This window comes from Lissotriton vulgaris, chromosome 9, assembly GCF_964263255.1.
Source record: "Lissotriton vulgaris chromosome 9, aLisVul1.2, whole genome shotgun sequence".
Taxonomy (NCBI): domain Eukaryota; kingdom Metazoa; phylum Chordata; class Amphibia; order Caudata; family Salamandridae; genus Lissotriton; species Lissotriton vulgaris.
In genome coordinates, this window is record NC_141697.1 from 1,048,783,233 (window position 1) to 1,048,805,664 (window position 22,432).

General features: G+C 41.9%; 1 protein-coding gene across 1 annotated transcript in view; it reads left to right on the forward strand.

The window, feature by feature from the left end:
- The window catches only part of LOC147692773 (haloacid dehalogenase-like hydrolase domain-containing 5), a 103,250-nt gene extending 81,723 nt beyond the window's left edge, over window positions 1-21,527 (forward strand). The window contains exons 7-8 of the mRNA XM_086938981.1: window positions 8,429-8,617; window positions 20,572-21,527. Coding sequence (XP_086795107.1) covers window positions 8,429-8,617; window positions 20,572-20,980 — 598 coding nt within the window. The 3' untranslated portion in view covers window positions 20,981-21,527. The remainder of the gene's footprint in view (window positions 1-8,428; window positions 8,618-20,571) is intronic.
- The last annotated feature ends 905 nt before the right edge of the window (window positions 21,528-22,432 follow it).

Consider the following 22,432-nt stretch of genomic DNA (forward strand, 5'->3'; position numbering starts at 1 on the left):
GACTTTGTGAACAGTAGGCAAGCTCTATTCTAAGCCCTTGGAGATACTCGGCAACAAGTAAAGAAAGTTCTGTCCATTCTTTTCACTGCCAAAGGCAGAAGTACAAATTGCAGGCCAACCCAACAATGCAACAACACATCAATGGGGCAGTACACCTCCTAGTAGTACTTCCAGCTCTTCTTCTTAGCAGGGTCCTTGATTTCAAGCAAGTTTCAAAGTTCTGGGGTCTGGGCCCCAATATTTATACTGCATTTCTCTTTATTCTCTGGGGCAAAGAGTTTCTGTGCTTAGTCCAAACCAGTTTGGTCCTATCTTGCCCAGCCTCCCGGCAGGAGATGGAGACCTCATTGTCCACGGCAGACCAGGCCTATTGAGGTGTAAGGAAATCTCCTCCCACTGTTCCTCCCCTCCCCCCCCCCCCCTTTCCTGGCTGTCTGAAGAGAATGCACATCCCTAGCCCCTGTCACTCAAAAGCAAGACAGTCAATCTACAACCCAGCATTGGCACACAGGATGGCTGAGCAAGAAAATACCTACTTTCTAAAAGTTGTATTATCAAACATAAAATATAAAAATCATCTTTAATAAAAGATGCATTTCTACATTCTGAGTTCAAGCTTACGAAACTCCATTTATCTCTCTTGTCTCAATGAGAAGATATACTTGTTAGATGGTACAAAGTATTCCCCATTCTATCCTATGGGACAGATAGCCTTTCAATAGTGAAAAACAAATAACAATGTATTTTACTATCAGGACATGTTACACACCCCAGTACATGTCCTGCCTCTCACATACACTGCACCCTGCCCATAGGGGTACCTTGGGCCTACCTTAGGGGTGACTAGCATGTTAAAAAAAAAAAAGGAAAGGTTAGGGCTTGGCAAGTGGGTGAAACCCTCACACAGTCGCTGCAGTGGCAGGTCTGAGAACCCTATTAAAGGCTTCTCTTGTGGGTGGCAAAATCAGTGCTGCAAGCCCACTAGCAGCATTTGATTTTCATGTCCTGGCACTCTCAGTGCACTTTACCAGGGACTTACCAGTAAATCACATATGATGATCATGGAAAAACCAATCCATATTACAATGTTCGAGGCATATGGGCTGCAGATGGTACATTATGAATAGATCGCCATCTGGTGTTGGGCTCGGATGATTGAACTTGTTTTTCTCTTGGAGAGTCTTTTGTAGACTGGTGACTCCTCCTTTGGGTGCTAGTGCGCATGGGCATCGGCTCCATCCTTAGATTGTTTTTTCCGCCATCGGGTTCGGATGAGGATCGAGGCGCTCCAGATCGACTTCGAGAAGAAGTGATATTTCGGCGCGTATTCCCTTTCCAATTCGACGGTATTGTTATCGAACGCAATTTCAGTTCCATTCCGACGCATTTCGACTCCAACAATAAACGTTTTCTTCTACGTCGACGACCGGGAGGCCTTTCTCGACGTAGTCCAGCCCGGAGTCCATGGAAAGGACTCCATTTAAGAGCTGTCCAACGTGTGGTGCTAAGTTCCCACACAAGGTGTGCAATCTCTGCCTATCACCTGAACACGAATCCAGGGACTGCGAAGCCTGCGCAGCATTCTCCTCCAAGTCGACGATTAGAAACCGTCGAGCTCGAAGACACGAGGTTTCGAGAATGCAGTTGGAGGCAATCCCGGAGCTGTTCGAAGACCAGCACCTCGAAGAAGAAGAGGAACATGAAGACGAGTCGGGGTCGGAAGTGGACGAGTCGGATGTCGAGGAAATCGACGTTCAACAAACCGTGAGTGACGACGTCCCCTTACCAAAAAACCGACCCGTGTGGTACCGACCCCGCCTTCGAGCCCGGTCAGACCACCGAAGAAAGTTTCCGACGCCCCGCCTTCGGGCCCGGCAACGAAACCGAAACAGAAACCGAAACTCTCGGCCTCCCACCATGTCGGATCTGAGAAACGGTAGACATCGACACCGAAGCTCCATACAAAGGAAAGCTCAGCATCAAAACATTCCATGTCGAAACAGAAACATGCTTCGACGTCGAAGACTCACTCGACACCGAAAAAATCGGAATCGAGCAGATTCTCGGTGCCGAAAATACAGAACATTGACGGTCAGAAGCAAAGGCACCTTTCGGAACCAAAAACTTCGGTACCGACACAGGAGCAGCAAACAGATCCAAAACAAAATACTTTGTTTATCGACGCAAACTGGCAAAGTAGTGACAAAATCACTGAAAAAGAAGAAGAATGAACAGCTAGATGACAAAGCTCTTCCTCCTAAAAAGAGAACAATGGGGACAAATACAACTCCTCCCCTTTCTCCTCAGCCTAGAGACTCACCCTCTTCTCCTATTCCTCACACTAGGCCAGCTATTCCTCCACCTTCTACACCAAGACCATCTACACCTCAATCAGATGTAGACAGTGATACAGGGGAGGGAGAACCTCATGGGGATGACGACACTATCCCTAAGGAACATCAAAAAAGGGCAGATCAGCTTATACAGGAAGGAAAGATAATAACTAACACTTCCATTAAGTGCGCCTTAGACGCAGCAGACACTGCAGCAAGATCCATCAACACCAGTATCCTGCTAAGAAGACATGCATGGCTTAGGGTCTCAGGGTTCAAACAAGAAGTACAAACATCTTTATTGAACCAACCTTTTGATCAAAAAACACTTTTTGGCTCAGGTACAGATGAGACTTTAGAAAAGATGAAAAAGGACACAGAAACGGCTAAGTCAATGGGAGCATTACAACAACCAACTCAAAGGGGTTCCTTTCGTAGATCCACCTATAGAGGGGGCTAAAAAAATACAGGTACAAGTCAGCAATCTACCTCTTTTACACCAACATCACCCAGAGGTAATTCAAGAGGCAGTTACAGAGGTAACCACAACAAGGGTAGAGGTCGCGAAAATAATAACAACCGCAACTCCCAAACCCCAAAACAGTGACTTAATACAACTCGCCCCAGACCATATAACACCGGTCGGGGGACGTCTATAACAGTTCCTACCTGTCTGGGAAAACATCACATCAGACAGGTGGGTGAGACAAATTATCCAACATGGTTATTGCCTAGAACTCACAGCTACCCCACCAAACATCCTCCCCAGACAGCGTCCAATGAGTCAAGACCATTTGACATTGTTAAAACAAGAAATACTATCACTGCTACAAAAGCATGCCATAGAGAAGGCTCCAAAACATCAGCAAGGGACAGGAGTATACTCTCTATACTTCCTAATCCCCAAAAAAGACGGGTCTCTAAGACCAATCTTAGACCTCCGACCTCTCAATGCATACATAAACTCGGAACATTTCCACATGGTCACGCTCCAGCAAGTACTTCCTTTACTGAAGAAAGGGGACTTTCTTTCTACACTGGATCTAAAAGACGCTTACTTTCACATCCCAATTCACAAAGCCCACAGAAAATACCTCAGGTTTGTAGTAGAAGGACAACATTATCAGTTCAAGGTCCTTCCGTTTGGGGTCACAACGGCACCAAGAGTGTTCACAAAATGCCTAGCAGTAGTTGCAGCACACCTAAGAAGACGATAAATACATGTCTTCCTTTACTTGGACGATTGGCTAATAAAGGCCAAGTCACAAGAAGAATGTCTTCACAACACACAGAAGACCATTCAATTGCTGCACCAGCTAGGGTTTACGGTGAACTACAAAAAATCCCACCTACAACCAAACAAGATTCAACAATACCTAGGGGCTACTATAGACACAGAAAGAGCCAAAGCATACCCCAAACCAATCAGGATCCAAACAATGATCACGCTGATCCAAAAATTTCAACCACAACACTCACTAACAGCTCAAGTGTTCATGCAGCTGTTAGGGATGATGTCCTCCTGCATACTGCTTATACCACATGCCAGACTACAAATGCGTCCACTGCAAGAGTGTCTAGCGACACAGTGGAATCCGGCTCAAGGTCAGATTACAGATCTGGTGTTGGTAGACGACCGCACACATCGCTCTCTGAAGTGGTGGAACACAACAAACATTTCCAAGGGACGGTCGTTCCTAGAACCGATTCCACAAGTGATACTGACAGCGGAAGCATCGCTCACCGGATGGGGAGCGCATATGGACAAATATACAGTGCAGGGAAAATGGAGTGTACAGCAAAAAAAGACTGCACATCAATTATTTGGAACTACTAGCAGTATTTCTAGCATTAAAAGCTTTCCAAATGCAAATACTCAACAAGGCAGTCCTGATCAGAACAGACAACATGACTGCAATGTATTATATTCAAAAACAGGGGGGAACACACTCTCTCCAACTATCCAGACTAGCACAGGACATTTGGAGATGGGCCATTCCTCAAAAGATCCATCTGTTAGCCGAACACCTACCAGGAGTTCAAAATCAGATAGCAGACATCCTAAGCAGAGAGTCAGAACAAGTACACGAATGGGAACTGCACAACCAAATACTGCAGCCATTCTTCCAAAGATGGGGACAACCAGAGATAGATCTCTTTGCCACTCATCAGAACGCAAAATGCCAAAACTTCGCATCCAGGTACCCACACCACCGGTCCCAGGGCAATGCGCTATGGATAAATTGGTCCAACAAATTTGCTTACGCTTTTCCCCCTCTCCCGCTAATTCCATTAGTGGTTCGGAAACTGCAACAACATTCAATGACAATGATACTAGTAGCACCCATGTGGGCAAGACAGCCGTGGTTCACCACGCTACTGCAACTATCACAGGTGCCACATTAAAAGCTGAGATTATTACCCATGCACCTTACACAGAACCATGGAGAAATAATGCACCCAGATCCCAAACAATTGAACCTAGCGATCTGGCTCCTAAAGTCGTAAAATTTGGATACTTAGATTTACCTCCAAACTGTATGGAAATCATTAAACAAGCAAGACGTCCTACCACCAGAGCATGCTATGCAGCAAAATGGAAAAGGTTTGCTGTATACTGTAACAGTAATAACATCAACCCTCTGGACGCATCCACTAAAGAAATTATTTGCTATTTACTACACTTGCAGCAATGTAACCTAGCATACACCTCTATTAGAGTTCATCTTGCAGCGATAGCGGCGTACCTACAAAACAGACAACATCTTTCCCTGTTTAAAGTACCAGCGATAAAAGCTTTCATTGAAAGCCTCAAAAGAGTCATTCCACCAAGACTACCGCCTTCCCCAGTCTGGAATCTCAACATAGTACTTACCAGATTAATGGGACCACCTTTTGAACCTATGCATAGGTGTGAAATACAATTCCTCACATGGAAGGTGGCCTTTCTTATAGCTATCACTTCACTCAGAAGAGTAAGTGAATTGCAAGCGTTTACAATACAAGAACCATTTATGCAGTTACACCAAAATAAAGTGGTTCTCTTAGAACAAACCCAAAGTTCTTGCCTAAAGTAATTTCAGCATTTCACATCAATCAACCAGTGGAACTACCGGTCTTCTTTCCAAAACCACAGACTGTAGCAGAAAGGGCCCTACATACATTAGATGACAGAAGGGCAATATTGTACTACATAGAAAGAACACAAACTTTTAGAAAAACAAAACAACTATTTGCAGCTTTTTCTCCTACACATAAGGGCAATCCCATCTCTAAAGCAGGCATTGCCAGGTGGATTGTAAAATGTATACAAATATGCTACTTAAAAGCAAAAAGGACATTCACTGTTCCTCCTAGAGCTCACTCTACACGTAAACTAGGAGCATCTATGGCATTCTTAGGAAACATTCCCCTAGATGACATATGCAAAGCAGCTACCTGGGTTACACCGCACACCTTCACAAAACACTACTGTGTAGATGTGCACACAACACAACAGGCTAGAGTGGGACAAGCTGTATTAAAGACTTTATTTCAGACTGTTGCAACAGACACTGTTGACCACCGCTAGGGAGATAACTGCTGTATAGTTTATTCATAATGTACCATCTGCAGCCCATATGCCTCGAACGGAATATGCTACTTACCAGTATGCATCTGTTCTTGGCATAGAGGGATGCAGAGTGGTACATGCCCTCCCAGCCTCCCCGGAAACCTGTGTCTGTTCCAACACTATCTTATTTAGATACACTTACATGGGCATTTCTATCTGTATTCTATCATACTACTCCATCTAACCCTACTATGGCAAAACAATCTAAGGATGGAGTCGATGCCCATGCGCACTAGCACCCAAAGGAGGAGTCACCAGTCTACAAAAGACTCTTCAATAGAAAAACAAGTGCAATCATCCGAGCCCAACACCAGATGGCGATCTATTCGTAATGTACCACTCTGCAGCCCTCTATGCCAAGAACAGATGCATTGTGGTAAGTAGCATATTCCTTACAATAGGAGCACTTGCACTTTAACTCAGAACAACAGTGAGAAAGAGCACAGAGACACTAAACCTGCAAAAACAGAGTCAAAACCAGGAGGTCATAAAGCAAAAAGACGGCGAAACACACCAAAAGATTCCAGGTCTCACAACCTGCAATTAGTGCATTATGAAACTATCTTGGTGGTTTCGAAGGCAAGAGACAAATTGAATGAAGAACTATGTCTTTGTGGAGGGTGGAAATGTTACTGATAATGTTGCTATACGAGTAAAAAGGGAGTTACATGGATGTTTTTACATGCCTGGGTCCTGATCATACACAACTCAAGATTTATTCTCATTGCCTATTTGATGTCACTCAAAGCCCCTTGGCGAAAATGTAGTCAATATTGACTGTTATCTAGCTATAATTCTATGTAAGTTCTCTAAAACATTGTTTGCGATATGGAAATTGATATATAAGATTATTGGTGTGCTATAATTCACATTGTGTATTAATTTGTTCCTCAGCGGGCCTGGTTTTTTGCTCTGCTGGTTGGCCACTCGAGGACTACACTGTCTCTCTCAGTGCATTGTTGGGGGGGGGGGGGGGTAGAAGTTATCTAGGGCCATATGTATCAAAGGTTTTTACCCATTCTGTGTCTATGGGAAAATGTGTTCATACATATGGGCCCTAGTATTTTTCTCCTGTTCTCTCTCTTCTTTTCTTTCTCTTTCCCTCTGTGACTATCTCTATGCCTCTGTATTTATATATATATATCCATCTGGAAATCCTGCCTACTTTAATAAACCTTTCATACCTCACATCACACTGTTTTAGCATTTAGGCAGAACAATTAGGTTATTCACCACAATTTTCCAGCCTTCTCTTACTTGGCCTCTTGCTACTGGAAAAAACTACCTACTCACTACGGAAATGCATATACCACTCTCATTTCAGAAAGCTTCTCAAGACCAAGCTATTCCAACACTAATACTTCCTTCCTAGGTCTACTGTGGTGCTGAGATACCCCTCGTGGGGGTGATTCATGCACATTATAAGTTAAATTAACATATATTACATATGGGAGCAATTATACTTTGTACTCTCCTCCTTGTAACACCTTTCACAGAATAGACTGCATACAAGTTCATATTTTCTCAGAACAGCAAATCCAAGAATAGCATTAATAATTATATCATATTATACATGCATCTCCATTGAATTAAAAATAGGCCTCGCTCCAGACAGAACGGAAATATGAATGATTAGTTTTTGAATAACCCTGAATCAAAGATTCATCTAATTTTATTATTGTAGCTCTTTGTGCCTTAACCCCATACCAAATTTAAACATTCTAAAGCTATCTCTCTGCTGTTAACCTTGGGCATAAAGTCTATTTTGTGTGAAAGGAAAAACTCTGAATTTTGGCACACATGGTTGGCATGGATTTGCTTTATAGGTTGTGGAGACAACACAGTTTTCGTCAAGGCCTTTGGTCTAAGCTACATTTCTACGTACAGAAGGCAAATCCTCCTTAAAGTGAATATTTCACTAATAGAATCTGGCTACCCTAGCTCATCTTGCTTATCACAGTCACCCCCAATCTTTATTCCTTTTGATTTATAAAATAGACTAGTAGGCTTGTGCCTTTCAAAGCTTGAACTGTTCCTCTACTCTCTCCCTATGCTTGTGACTTCTCTTCCTCACATTCCTCTCCTTCATTTTTTTTTTGTCTCCTTGATCAAAGTAACTCAAAACTTCATCAGCTAGCAACAATATTTACTTCTGAGGACCAGCACTCCTAGCATTTCATGTACTGATTACTCTACATGCCAATTCTACACGTATGATGACTGTCATGAAAAACTATTGTAATGATCAATGTTCTGGTTCCTTGATCATGTATTCTACTGCAAAAAACGTTTTGAATTAAAAAGACTTTATAGAAATAAAATGCTTAATTTCAAGATTCTGGTGCAAACTGATAGCACATGAATCAATGAAAAATGAATCCTGTAAATCTGTTAGCTAGTACTAGTATCGTTTTGTTATGTTCCTTCAATACTAAAACTAACGTTCTATAGCTTGACTTAAAGTGTGACTTTGTCTCTCTAGGTTTGGCCATGGCACATTTATGGTGTGTCTCGAAAACATTTACAAAAAGATCACCGGAAAGGACCTGAAATACGAAGCCTTAATGGGTAAACCCAGCGAACTCACTTACCACTATGCAGAGTACTTGGTCCGGGCACTGGCAGCTGAGAGACAGTGGAAGAAGCCAATTCAGACACTTTATGCCGTTGGGTAGGGATTCCACAAGAAAACTATCTGTACTTTGCACTAATCCCCAAGCTGCTTGCCTCAGGCTTTGATCTAACCTCCTTTAGTCGCTATTTACCCACATGTTGTTTATTTGATGATCCAGTGCATATCTGTCAACTACTTTCTAGTCCGTTTTGTTCACAGTATCATTTGCTTGTTTCCTGTTCACTAAATTTTTACCTGTTATTGGCAAAAATGCTACTCATACTCCGTGATGGGACACAGAGGGTCTTTGAGGGCCTCACCCACAAGGAGCAGCCGCCCCCTGGCAGTGGTACATGAAGGCCATAGGCTTCACCCCCAAAAGCAGTCCAGGCTCACATGTAGTGGAATGTGCAAGAATGGTTTGAACTGCAGCGTTGCGTTGCCTTGCCTTCCTTCACTCTCCCCCCCCCCCCAATGCATACGTATTCTGTGGAGAACTTGCCGGTGCACTGGGGAGAGCAGTTTTTTGGAAAGCATTTGGCTGCATGGCGAGGTTGCATCCGATGATAGTGCACACTGCTGCAAACCGATAATGTAATCCAGCATCTGGATTTCATTGGCAAACATTTGCACTTGAACCAATTGGTGTGAGTCCATCCAAGGGCTAAACATGCACAATAAAGAAGAATGGTGACAGCAAAGAATGTTCAGTGAAATTTCATAGGGGGGCCGACGATGGTAGGGGTGACTGCTAGTGCTCAATGTCTTATCACTCCATTGCTAAAGCCCAGACTGGGATGGATCCAGAAGTAGAGCATGAAGGCTACAGAGATATCTTGCAGGATCTCAATACCTGGTCCTTCTCAGTGCACCAAGCCCTGGATTCAGTCTCTCCCCAGAGGACTGCATGTAATACTGAAGTTGAGGAATGCACAGCATTTATATTGTGCATTGGGGACGTTTGCAACAAGTTTAAAACTTTATGGCACCCTGCTATCTATAGAGGTTTTGTCAGTGATCGGTTGTCATCTGTGAGTGAGGAGTTGTGAGCACCTTTGAGATGGCCAAAAATTTAGTGATCTCACCCCTGTACAAGGTTTGGTGAACATTGGTCCCTGAAAATCTATCCTAAAGCTGCTGAGCGTTGTCTGCCCATACAAACTCTGCAACTGACTCTTCCTTGAATTGTGAAAAGATTGCAGTTCGTTGCAGTGGTCTATCATTACAGCATTTGTGGATGTTGGTGGGTAAATCCAGGGGCCAAGGACTTGATTTGTCTGATTTGTTCTACGCTGGTAGCAAAGGTCACATACTACTTTGCACTCCACCAATTGTGTAAAATGCACTGACACTGAGATGCATCATGTTGAGAACACACTTCTTTGGCATCACGCTCAACACTACTACTAAACACTGATACATGATACTGTAACCAACACACTTCTTTCAGAACCGGGGGTCTGCAAAGCACTTTGAAATCTTGACAAGAGGTAGGAAATCATTATCAAAGAGCTGAAACAACACTGTAGTACTGACTGTAGGTAGGGTTCACCCCTACTTGGGAATGTCCTGCATAGACATCTACGTGGTATTGCAGTCCCCTAGTATCTCACTATACTATGACCTGTCCACTATATAGTTCATCAGGGCATTGTTGGTAGTCCAACTGGTGAGATTAGTTGCACTTCTTGTCCTAATAAAACAAGGTCCTCAAGGAGGTCAGGATTATTTCAGTTTGCACCCACCATTGTCCTAGTCCTATGCAGGCGGGGCCAGGAAGCAAAACGTTTTAAAATATAAATAAAATAATCCCCCTCAGGTGACTAACCCCATACGGGGAACCACATTCACAACACGGTCGGAACCACGCATGCCATTACAATGCAGGCTTTAGAGCACATGCCTCTTTACCACACATATTTTTACTACAATGAATATGCCTTTACAACGAAAATGTAAGTACTTTGCAGGTAAGTGTATTTTATTATATATATATATATATATATATATATCCACCGATTTGGCTCTTGACTGCAGACCCCTGGCGCTCTCGTTACCGGTGCCGTACTCCTTAGCAGAGCCACACTTTTATTTATTCAACACACCTCCTTTGGTAAGGAAATGAGTACGCACTCACAAAGTACTTCGTTTCCCAAGATTTTATTCACAGTGATTTCCAGCATATAAGTAAAAAAATCCAATCCGACGCGTTTCGCTACAAACGTGTAGCTTGCTCACGGTTAATGCTATGAAGTTTGAGCCACTCCTATTTCTACGGAGGGCCCGCCAAAGACTGTGTGATCATTGCATCACTTCCTGTTACTAGTACCGGAAGTGAACTGGGAAATGTAGTTTTAACACACCATCTTACGTTTAATTTTATATTTTATGATTTCTGGCATCATTTTATCTTTTTTAATTTTTTAATTTGTTATTTTATATCCCATCTTTAGTAATACCTTAAAATCCAGGGGACACCCACGTATTTTGATTACGCATTACCGGCCGATTTACAGCTCATGGTAAGGTCCGATAGATATGTCCGTTTGGATTCTAAATAATCCAACTTTATTAAGTTTACACTTTTGCCCTCCAGTGGACCTTTAAGTTATACCGGAATTAATCACTTCAATCCTTACATTTTATAATTACGTTGTATAAATGATTTTTAAAAATTTTGGCATTTAACCAGATCACTTTATGGCACAATTAAAGTGATCTGGTTTCTGTGGTTATTTATATGCTGGAAATCACTGTGAATAAAATCTTGGTGGAAAACGAAGGACTTTGTGAGTGCGTACTCATTTCCTTACCAAAGGAGGTGTGTTGAAAAAAAAATATATAGTCGCTCCAGGTTGTCCACCTTTGAGTAGCACACAAGCAGCAGCTTGATTTATCTGTAGGTGAGGACGGGGATCCGCTTGTAGATGCCGCTCCGTAATGGATCTGCCCGACGCGTTTCGAAGCTCCATCTGCTTCTCTTCAGGGGCTTTAACGGAAGCGGTGTGCGCAACCGCTAACCCACTTCTCCATTTTCCATATGACACACCCACCGATGGGAGGCTCAAATAAGACTGTGCATTATGGGAAGTGTTTTGTGGAAACAACTAAGTCCAAATCGCGCTTTCAAAGTAAATCAAATCGCCATCCCCAGTTTCATCAAAAGGGAGTGTTTATTAAGTGTGTGTGTGTGTGTGTGTGTGTGTGTGTATGTATATGTATATATATATATATATATATATATATATAAGCACCAGAAAAAAGACTCGTCTCCCGAAGCCCGCGGCCCGTTGACAGATGGCGAGCAAAAACCGAGCGGGTCACTCAGTAATTTCAATTCTCCACAACTAGTTTCTTCACAGAAAAGCTCGCACTAGGGAATGGATTAACCACAGTTTATTTCAGCAAAGGCTGAAATAAACTGTGGTTAATCCATTCCCTAGTGCAAGCTTTTCTGTGAAGAAAATAGTTGTTCAGAAAATATATATATATATATATATATATATATATTTTTCCAGCACAGTATCCTTACAGATTCGTAAGAAAAGACGCCGAGCCCCAATTTTCAATGAAGCAATTTATTCTTCAAACAGCAGTGGCAAACATCACCCGACGCGTTTCGGAACCAGCCGGTTCCTTGGTCACGGGTCAGCTGTTAATGCAACATGTTACGTGATATAGTGCTAAACAATAGAAAGAGGACTACGGTTTTTACTTCGCCCATTTCTTTCGTATATTTCTGACTCGCCATGTTGGAACAGTGTTTAATTCAACAAAACTTCCCACAGTCATAAAATACGTTTTTCTACACAACTCGCCGCTTTGTAACCGAACATGATTATTATATCTTTAATCATTATTCTTTGTTTAAGTCTCTTGGTTCGAGATTTTGAAAAAAGTAAAAACCTCAAAACTTTATTTAATAACAGAGACTCCTGTTACACTCATTTTAGCCCTAGTGGGCATTATAATCGAGGAGTGGTTTCAATACTGACTGTTCTCTTGGGAAAATAATACATATTGTGCAATTCTGCCCATGTGGGCTGAAACCCAAAGTTTCCTTCAGTGTTCCTTCAAAGCTCAGAAATTCTTCATACAGGGCAAAATACTCCGTCTCCTACAAGTGAAAAATGTGCATATCAGTTAAAATGGTCAAATGCCTATTAAAAACATATCATAGCATACTCTAGAGAGCAACACAGCGACATAGATTTCCTTCATATAATTCTGTATGACAAACACAGTGCAGTTATCAGCCTAGGTGGACTGCCAATTCCTCATCTTTGTTAATCCCTACCGGCTGCATAGTTTCGTATTTTATAATTAATATTGATTCCAGTCTGCGCAGTTCTTGTTCTCTATTCCCTTCTCTTTCGGAGTTTGGGATTGTATCTAGAGCACAATATTGTAAAAGGTTTGCAATTCCTTTGTGATATATTTGGAAATGGCGAACAATTGGGTATTGTTTATCATCGTCTGTGATGGCTCGCATGTGCTCTAATATGCGTAGTTTCACTGGTTTGATGGTACTGCCAATATACACTAATTTACAAGGGCATATTAAGGCATAAACACAAAATTCTGTTTTACAACTCAAATGTTTCGAAATGATAAATGGTTTTTGATTCCCTGAAAGTTTAATCTGCTTACAATTGCTGCTTGATTTGCACGCCTTACAGGAAAAGCATTTGAAAAAACCTTGAATAGAAGTTTTCTTTTTCTCCATTGGCAAACTACTTTTACATAGTATGTCCTTCAAAGCTGGACATCGCCTATAAGTGATACTGGGATATGACTCAATACACTTTTTTAGAGTTGGGTCTGTTCCCAGCACATGCCAAAACTTACTCAGACATTTTCTGACTTCTTTAGCCTGGTTGTTGAAGGTGGTGATGAATCTAACTGGCTCACTTTTCTCAACCACTTCCTTCTCAACAAGCAGATCGTCCCTGTTGATTATGTTCACTTTTTCATATGCTGCCTTTACTGTTTTTTGCGAGTACCCCCGCTCTTTAAATCTTTCCTGCATTGTTTCAGCCTCCCTTTGGAAGGTATAATTTGAGCTACAATTTCTTCAAGCTCTTAATAGTTCCCCATACGGGATACTATTGATTAGGTTTCTTGGGTGACCGCTAGCAGCACTCAAGATACTGTTACCTGTTGTATTCTTTCTGAATAGTTCACTCTCTAAATGCTGGTCTTTTACTCTTACCATTATATCCAGAAACTCTATACAATCTTTATTCATTGTACTTGTGAATGCAAGGTTTAGGCCTTTGTCATTCAATTCTTTCACAAACTTTTCTGCTGTAGCACTGTCACCCCTCCAAATGCAGAAAATATCATCGATGTACCGAGCCCAGAGGACCACCTTTTGGGAAAAGGCACTGATGTTACTGGCCACCTGCTCCTCCCACCAACCCAGGTAAAGACCTGCGTAACTGGGGGTGAAGTAGGTTCCCATCGCGGTCCCCCGAGCCTGGCAGTACATCACATGATCGAAAATGAAATAGTTGTTTTTTAGACACTGAGATATCATAGTAAGTAACATCTCCGTGTGTTTCAAAAAACCAACTGGTGGTTGTATAGAGTTTCTGGATATAATGGTAAGAGTAAAAGACCAGCATTTAGAAAGTGAACTATTCAGAAAGAATACAGCAGGTAACAGTATCTTGAGTGCTGCTAGCTGTCACCCAAGAAACCTAATCAATAGTATCCCGTATGGGGAACTATTGAGAGCTAGAAGAAATTGTAGCTCAAATTATACCTTCCAATGGGAGGCTGAAACAATGCAGGAAAGATTTAAAGAGCGGGGGTACTCGCAAAAAACAGTAAAGGCAGCATATGAAAAAGTGAATATAATCAACAGGGACGATCTGCTTGTTGAGAAGGAGGTAGTTGAGAAAAGTGAGCCAGTTAGATTCATCACCACCTTCAACAACCAGGCTAAAGAAGGCAGAAAATGTCTGAGTAAGTTTTGGCATGTGCTGGGAACAGACACAACTCTAAAAAAGTGTATTGAGTCATATCCCAGTATCACTTATAGGCGATGTCCAGCTTTGAAGGACATACTATGTAAAAGTAGTTTGCCAATAGAGAAAAAGAAAACTTCTATTCAAGGTTTTTTCAAATGCTTTTCCTGTAAGGCGTGCAAATCAAGCAGCAATTGTAAACAGATTAAACTTTCAGGGAATCAAAAACCATTTATCATTTTGAAACATTTGAGTTGTAAAACAGAATTTTGTGTTTATGCCTTAATATGCCCTTGTAAATTAGTGTATATTGGCAGTACCATCAAACCAGTGAAACTACGCATATTAGAGCACAAGCGAGCCATCACAAACGATGATAAACAATACCCAATTGCTCGCCATTTCCAAATATATCACAAAGGAAATGCAAACCTTTTACAATATTGTGCTCTAGATACAATCCCAAACTCCGAAAGAGAAGGGAATAGAGAACAAGAAATGGGCAGACTGAAATCAAGATTAATTATAAAATACGAAACTATGCAGCCGGGAGGGATTAATAAAGATGAGGAATTGGCAGTCCACCTAGGCTGATAACTGCACTGTGTTTGTCATACAGAATTATATGAAGGAAATCTATGTCGCTGTGTTGCTCTCTAGAGTATGCTATTATATATTTTTAATAGGTATTTGACCATTTTAACTGATATGCACATTATTCACTTGTAGGAGACACAGTATTTTGCCCTGTATGAAGAATTTCTGAGCTTTGAAGGAACACCGAAGGAAACTATGGGTTTCAGCCCACATGGGCAGAATTGCACAATATGTATTATTTTCCCAAGAGAACAGTCAGTATTGAAACCACGCCTCGATTATAATGCCCACTAGGGCTAAAATGAGTGTAACAGGAGTCTCTGTTATTAAATAAAGTTTTGAGGTTTTGACTTTTTTCAAAATCTCGAACCAAGAGACTTAAACAAAGAATAATGATTAAAGATATAATAATCATGTTCGGTTACAAAGCGGCGAGTTGTGTAGAAAAACGTATTTTATGACTGTGGGAAGTTTTGTTGAATTAAACACTGTTCCAACATGGCGAGTCGGAAATATACAAAAGAAATGGGCGAAGTAAAAACCGTAGTCCTCTTTCTATTGTTTAGCACTATATCACGTAACATGTTGCATTAACAGCTGACCCGTGACCAAGGAACCGGCTGGTTCCGAAACGCGTCGGGTGATGTTTGCCACTGCTGTTTGAAGAATAAATTGCTTCATTGAAAATTGGGGCTCGGCATCTTTTCTTACGAATCTGTAAGGGTTTTGTGCTGGAAATACGAAGGTTCGCAACCTAGCCGGAAGCCCGCCGTCGTAAGGTGGCAGAGTCAAACTTTGCGAAAGAGATTTGGTTTTATATACATAGATAGATAGAGATATATATATCTATAATTATATCTCTACGAACAATTTCGGCACTCCATCTCCTGTATCAGGAAAATGAAGCTGCCGTCACCAACTTGAGGTTTGAAACTTAATTTTATTTACTTAGGGCTATGACTCGTTTCGGCAGGGCCCCCTGCCTTGATATATATATATATATATATATATATATATATATATATATATTGGTTAATCCTTACCTGAAAAATAATATGTATCATGCATATGCCTTTACAGCGAAAATGTAAGTATTTTACGGGTTAGTATAAACCCTTTATATATACATAACAAGTATTTGCAATGCAATAGGTCTCGCATTATAAAGGTTTGAGCTATTGGCATTGCTAATAATAATGCAACATCAACAGCTCAAACATTTAGTAATGCAGACCTATTGCAACCCGCCCCGCTTAAAACCCTGTGCATAGTGGGTGTGTGCACGAGAGAGAAAGAGAGAGAATGAGATAGATAGTGAGTGTTTCTGTCTAAATGTATTTGTATAATATATGTGTGTTTTTTTGCTGTGTGAGCTGTTTGTGCGTGGAGTGTGTGCTTCTTTTTGAGTGTGATTAAATGTTATTGCGCCCCTTTGCGACTGTCTGTGTTCATGTATGAATGTGTGTGGGGGAGATGGAGTGACGGGCGGTTTCCAAGTCTTTAGAGACAGTGTGTAGGTGCACTTATCATTTGTATCTGTCACTGTCTATTTGTGGGTGTGTCTGTCAAAGAGATTGCGGTTTCTGTGTGAGACCGAGTGTGAACATGCGTTTATGAATGAGAAATGCTTGTAAGGATGTGGTGCAAAGAGACAGCCTGTGTGCGGATGTGCACCCTGAGTAAATGTGCATGCTTTGTGTGAGGTTGAGCAGAGTGTGTGCCCTGCACGGGCCTGAGGCTCGTGCCGAGGAGTCCACTTAAAGGTGCGCGAGCCCTGCTTTCCTGACTGCGGAGGATATGGCTTTGACAGCCGTGCAGAGAGAGTTGAGCAGATGGGTTGTCTCTCCCGTCCCCTTGGCCTTCCTGCCCTCCTGCATCACGAAGCGGATCAGGGTCATGAAGTCAGTATCGAAGGGGGCCTTGTCCGACATGGCTGCGGCTCGGTGGGGCTGTCAGAGAGAGCTGTGAGGTGACGAGCACTGCCGTAGCCCCACGCACCCTGCACCTCTTTTAAAAGCAGCTCCACATCCGGGCCGGGGGCTGCCTTCGCATGCGCGGTACCTGGAACTTTTCACTCGCATTCTAACTCGAGTTAGCCTGGCGGCTCGTGCCCAGTGGCGGCGCGTGCGGACTCGAAAAGCCGCCTTACTTAAATAAGTGCTGTTCGGCTCGTGCGGCCCAGGGAGTGGGCCGTCAAAGCGCCCAAGGCAAAATATTTCTTAAAAAGAAGTCAGGTGGGAGCCCACCCCGCCTTTGTGAATGCCGCATGGTGCAGCCAAGGCAGGATCTCAGGCGGGGCTCCTTTGAGCAAGACTGAGCCCCGCATGTTGCTGCAGTGACGGGCTGAAGACGCGAGACCAGCCGAGGAGCAGCGCAGAGTCCCCACAAGAGCCGGTAAGTGGGGTGAGGCAGGCTGTACGTGTAAAGCGCGCCGCACTTGCACAGGAAATGTGCAGGTGTGCGAGCAGGAGTTGTGAGAACACCGCAACCCGTACGCGTGCACATCTCCTGTCTGTTAAAGCTTCGGCACAGACAGTTGATGTGCACTCTTATGGCTAGATGCGTTATTACAGCTCCTGCTCGCACCATACACGGTCACATCTCCAGTCCAGGCCTTGCCGTACACGTGCACAGGTCTTGTCCCACTTCCGAGCCAAGCCAGTAACAATAGATCTCGCTGATAGCGTGCAACGCTTTGCGCTACTTCGCTAGGCGAGACCTAAAAAGGGTCTATACTTACCTGTAAAATACTTACATTTTCATGGTATAGGCATGGTAAAAACTTTAGTGGTAAAAGCATGCTTGGTAAAGGCGCAAGCGTTGTAATGACTGCGTTGTAAAGGCATGCGTGGTGGCATACATTTTAACACATACAGTTACTTGGGTCTCTAGCACTGTCACTACAGCCGGAACATGAGATGTAACGTCTAAGAATGAGGGCCGTGGCATATACAAATCTGATAATTAATGACCTCCAAAAAAACTGCACACCAGAAACGAAGACTTCACTGAAGTGCCTAAAAGCACTTTCAAAAGTGCTGATTTATTGGAAAGATGTAGCATTGAAGAGCTTGAGAGCACAAAGGTTTAATTGTTTCTTCTGCCACTTATGTATTCTAATCAATTCTATTCTGTAGTTTTTGTATAGCGCATAGCTACCCGAAGGCCTCCCTGCGCTTCGCGCAGATACCGACTAACGGACGTGAATTTATCATTGAATAGCCTGGTCTATAATGCTTTACGGAATGGGAGTTATTGCTCCTGCTGATGAAGCTGCTGAGGGAGGCAGTTCAAGAGCTTGGGTGCCAGAAAGGATGTGGATCGTCGACCCCAGCATTATCTCTGAATCCTGGGGACCTTTAGTAGGTGGGCAGAAGCTGATCTGAGATGCCTACTTGGGTACATGGGGGAGGTTAGTAAGCATAGTTGTGGTGACCTCTGCTATTTATCACCCTGTGGGTGATGAATAAGGACGTAAACTGCAGTTTGGCTTCCAGTGGAGATCCCGGAGAGCTTTGGTGGCTGGCTGGTATCTGGGTGTGTCTGTGAGAGGTCAAGCCGCTGCTTTCTGCACAGTCTGCAACCTCTTAAGCACATAAGATGGTGAGTCGAGGTATAAGGCATTGCCATAGTCTAGGCGTCCTATTACCAAGGCCTGGCCATAATTCTCCTTTAGAAAGGAAGGAGATTAAGAACTTGATGTATTAGGTAAACTTACACATGCTGTCAAAGAAGTCATATAAAACAAGAAAAAAACTGAGAGGGTGTTTATAAAAAAATAGGTGATTTTATCTTGGTCAAATGAATTACAGGGTACAAATATAAACAATTTATACTAATTCAACAGATAGGTAACACTATTACTCAGGTGCCCTCACTGTGACATTAAAAGACACCTTTCTTCATATTATTAATTAAAAATAAATCATAAAAGAGAAGGTATAAGTCGAAGTTTCGGTCTCTACGTTGTCATACACGAGACCATCTTCAGGACCGAAATAAATGTTACAGTTGACCCCTTGAAGTGCAGTTAGATGGCGTTAATAAGTTCCGGCTTGTCCAATCTTGTTTTATTTGACTTCTTTGACAGCATGTGTAAGTTTACCTAATACATTGTAGGAGTAAACTAAATGATACAGACTTAGACGCTACCATAGAATCAATGGTGTCAAATGAATTAATAATAGGAATTATTTTTAAAAAAAGGAGTCTATTCATTTGACCCCTATAAGTTGAAACTCTTTGGTAAAGAGACAAAATATTGTGTAATAAAATCCCTTGAAGGCATACATACCTGATCATTGATTTTTGCCCAAGCCCTCAAGGGTTGTTTGGGTTTCCCATTCTTTTGATATCAGGAAGATATCAGGGCTGCACTGCCCTGCATGGTTCCCACAAGTGTTACATTTCCGGACAAACTATCCAGGGCAGGTGCATAGGTTATGTAGAGCTCCAGAATGCTTGTATTGTGTATGCTGACCGTGGGCCTTCTCCTGTCTGCTTCCTGCTTTGAAACCATTCCTTTCTTTGGAAATATTGGATGTGTACATACTGTGTTCTTAGTCCTTTGCCACTTTAATTGCAAACTTCTCTATCGTCTTCACAGATACTGTTCTGTTTGTCCTAGTATTTTCCAGGAGTTTGGCAGGAGTTGTATCAAAGTCAGAGAAAAGCACATGCATGTTTTTTACATTTTACAAACGTTCCCGGGTTGTCCACTTGGCAGCGTTGTATTGGAAGGTAACATCCGCCCTGGAAAATTAGTAGCTAAAGCTGTGAATGAGCAATAAATTAGAATATGTCTAGAAGGGCTTTGGCCCCTTCCAGAGGAATATTTATTTCACCTCGTACTGTTGGCTGGTTGATGTATTCTTCCACCTCCTATCAAGTACTTTATATCTCAAAAGTATAGGGAAGCATCACACATGAAATTATCTTCGATGCATTGCATACAGAAAACAATAGTTTTGTTTTTTCTTACAGGAGTTTATTTAAAATGTGGCCAAACCATTCATGTAGCAAAAATGTCTAAATGTGTTTGATAGAAGAGCCAGATTTTTTAGAAGTACTTAAGAAGAGAAACCAATCAAATATTTAAATACATGCACATCGTCTACAGCATTACATCTACTGTGTTCTTTACCATAATACCAGCCTGCCGTCATGTGAGTTTGTTTAAAAAAAACTGCACCTCCATCATGACCTCAAAACAGACATCAACTGTCAAGATTAGGACAAAATCTGAAACGACTTGTAATAAATCTAACCTTGATATTGCTCCAGTAGATTATTCTGTAGTTCTGTCTTCCATTTCTAAAGATCTGGTCAATGCTTTTTACCACTTTTCTGTTTTTTGTTATTTATTTGTTAAAAGTTGTGCTTTGCTGTTCATCACAAAGTGAACTGTATTTTCTTTATAAAGAAGGTGGTGTTTTTTCACAGGGACAATATAATGACTGACATCTATGGTGCAAACCTGTATAACCGATACCTTGAAGAGAAGAACTCCAGAAAAGGCACCCAGGCACGCATCCAGGCTGCAGCTGGCACAAGAGCCTCCACCGTGTCTCAAGATGTGGAGTCCAGCAATGGCTGGGAAGGTGAACTCTCCTCTTCTACTGCCACCAGCTGTCGTTCGGTTCTAGTGTGTACTGGAATCTACAATCCCCACACAGAGGTGCCATGCGATACTAGGGAGTGCATCACCGAGACCGTGTTTCATGGACATAGAGATTTCAGGTTCGATCCTGGATTGGTGGAACCTGATCATATTGTGCAAGATGTTGATGCTGCTGTGGAGTTGATATTCCAGCTGGAGAACTTTTCACAGAAAGACAACAGGACTTCTTAGGAATTGGAAAGCTGAGCACATATAGCTTATTTTAGATCTATTTAATTGAATTTGAACCTCCCCCAAGCAGGTTCTACCCTATTAATTCCTTTGTTTTTAACAGCACTTTACTGCCAGGTAACCCTCTTAATTAAGGAAAATTATTTAAACCATCCCTAGAATATATTCAATTTTATTATTCTTTTATAGCTGGTGGTCCCTTTTAACTGTATTATTAGGCTGTCCTTAAGTTACCACTGTCTTAATGTCCACTCATTATGATTTTGTGGCTGGTAAGTGGAAGCTTTTTTTGTTGGTAGTCCAGTGCTTTCTTTTTGATGTTTACGTTCGATCTGTTTTATTTTTTACTAACCTACATGACCTCTTGATATGCTGTGTGTGTGTCTGTGTGTGTGTGTTTGGTGGTTTTTGGTTGACGATAAAGTACACATTAGAAACGTATACATTTCAAAAGCAGAATTTCAACAGAACCACAGTTTTGTGTTAAATGCTAAACTAAACTGCAGGGGGTATTGGTATTTTCCAATAAAAATAAACCTGCCCATTACACTCACTTTAGACAGTTGTTGTCAAACAATTCGGTATGCTTGCATATTTAAGGCCTTTCCTATGTGAACTACAGTACTGGAAGTCTGGAGTATGTGGTACAATTTGTTAAGGCAGGCAATTCCATCTTTCTAACTCTAAAATCAATGTCTTCCCTTCCATCTGAAAAAACAACCTATCAAACGCACCAGAATCCGTGTCTGACTGCACCTTCAGAATTCATTTCAATGCAAGCGCATGGGATTACAGAAGAAAATGGGAAATTGGCTAACATTTTATTGAACCTATGTGAGAAGAGCTTTCCAATTGAGGTTTGAAACACGCTGCACAAAGATACCTGTCATCATGCAAAGAATGGTCTTTAAGTGTTGCAGTCACTTATCTGTGTATTCTTTTCAGCTGCTTTCTTTGTAGTGTCTAAACCCTTGACATTTTCTTCTTAGGTTGAATGTTTACCTTTTTTAGAATGTTCAGCTGCCAAGAAGCTATCTGTAGTTTTTGTTTCACAGTGTTTGATTTTTTTTGCAAGCATTTCGCTTACAAGGCTGATCTTGTTTAAGTAAGCCACATGCTTCACATAGACTGAATGGGTTAATCAACTGAACAGGTTAATTTCTGATTAGACCAATTGTTAATTCAAACACTTGCCTAAACTGTGTAACTAACTAACGCATATGAAATCAGAGGTTGAGGCAACAAATTACCGCACCCACCACTTTACTGTGGCAAAAACATTTTTGATATATGCTTGGTGCTCCGAACCAGAAAAATGTCCCTTTCAACTTTCAGATGGGAAAAAACTCCTTAAATAACTTACAATACACAAGGTTCAGCACCAATTTGGACAAATATTTCTCTTTTTAGTTCAAAATGATTAAGCTCAGACACCTTTTTACTTTTTAAGAG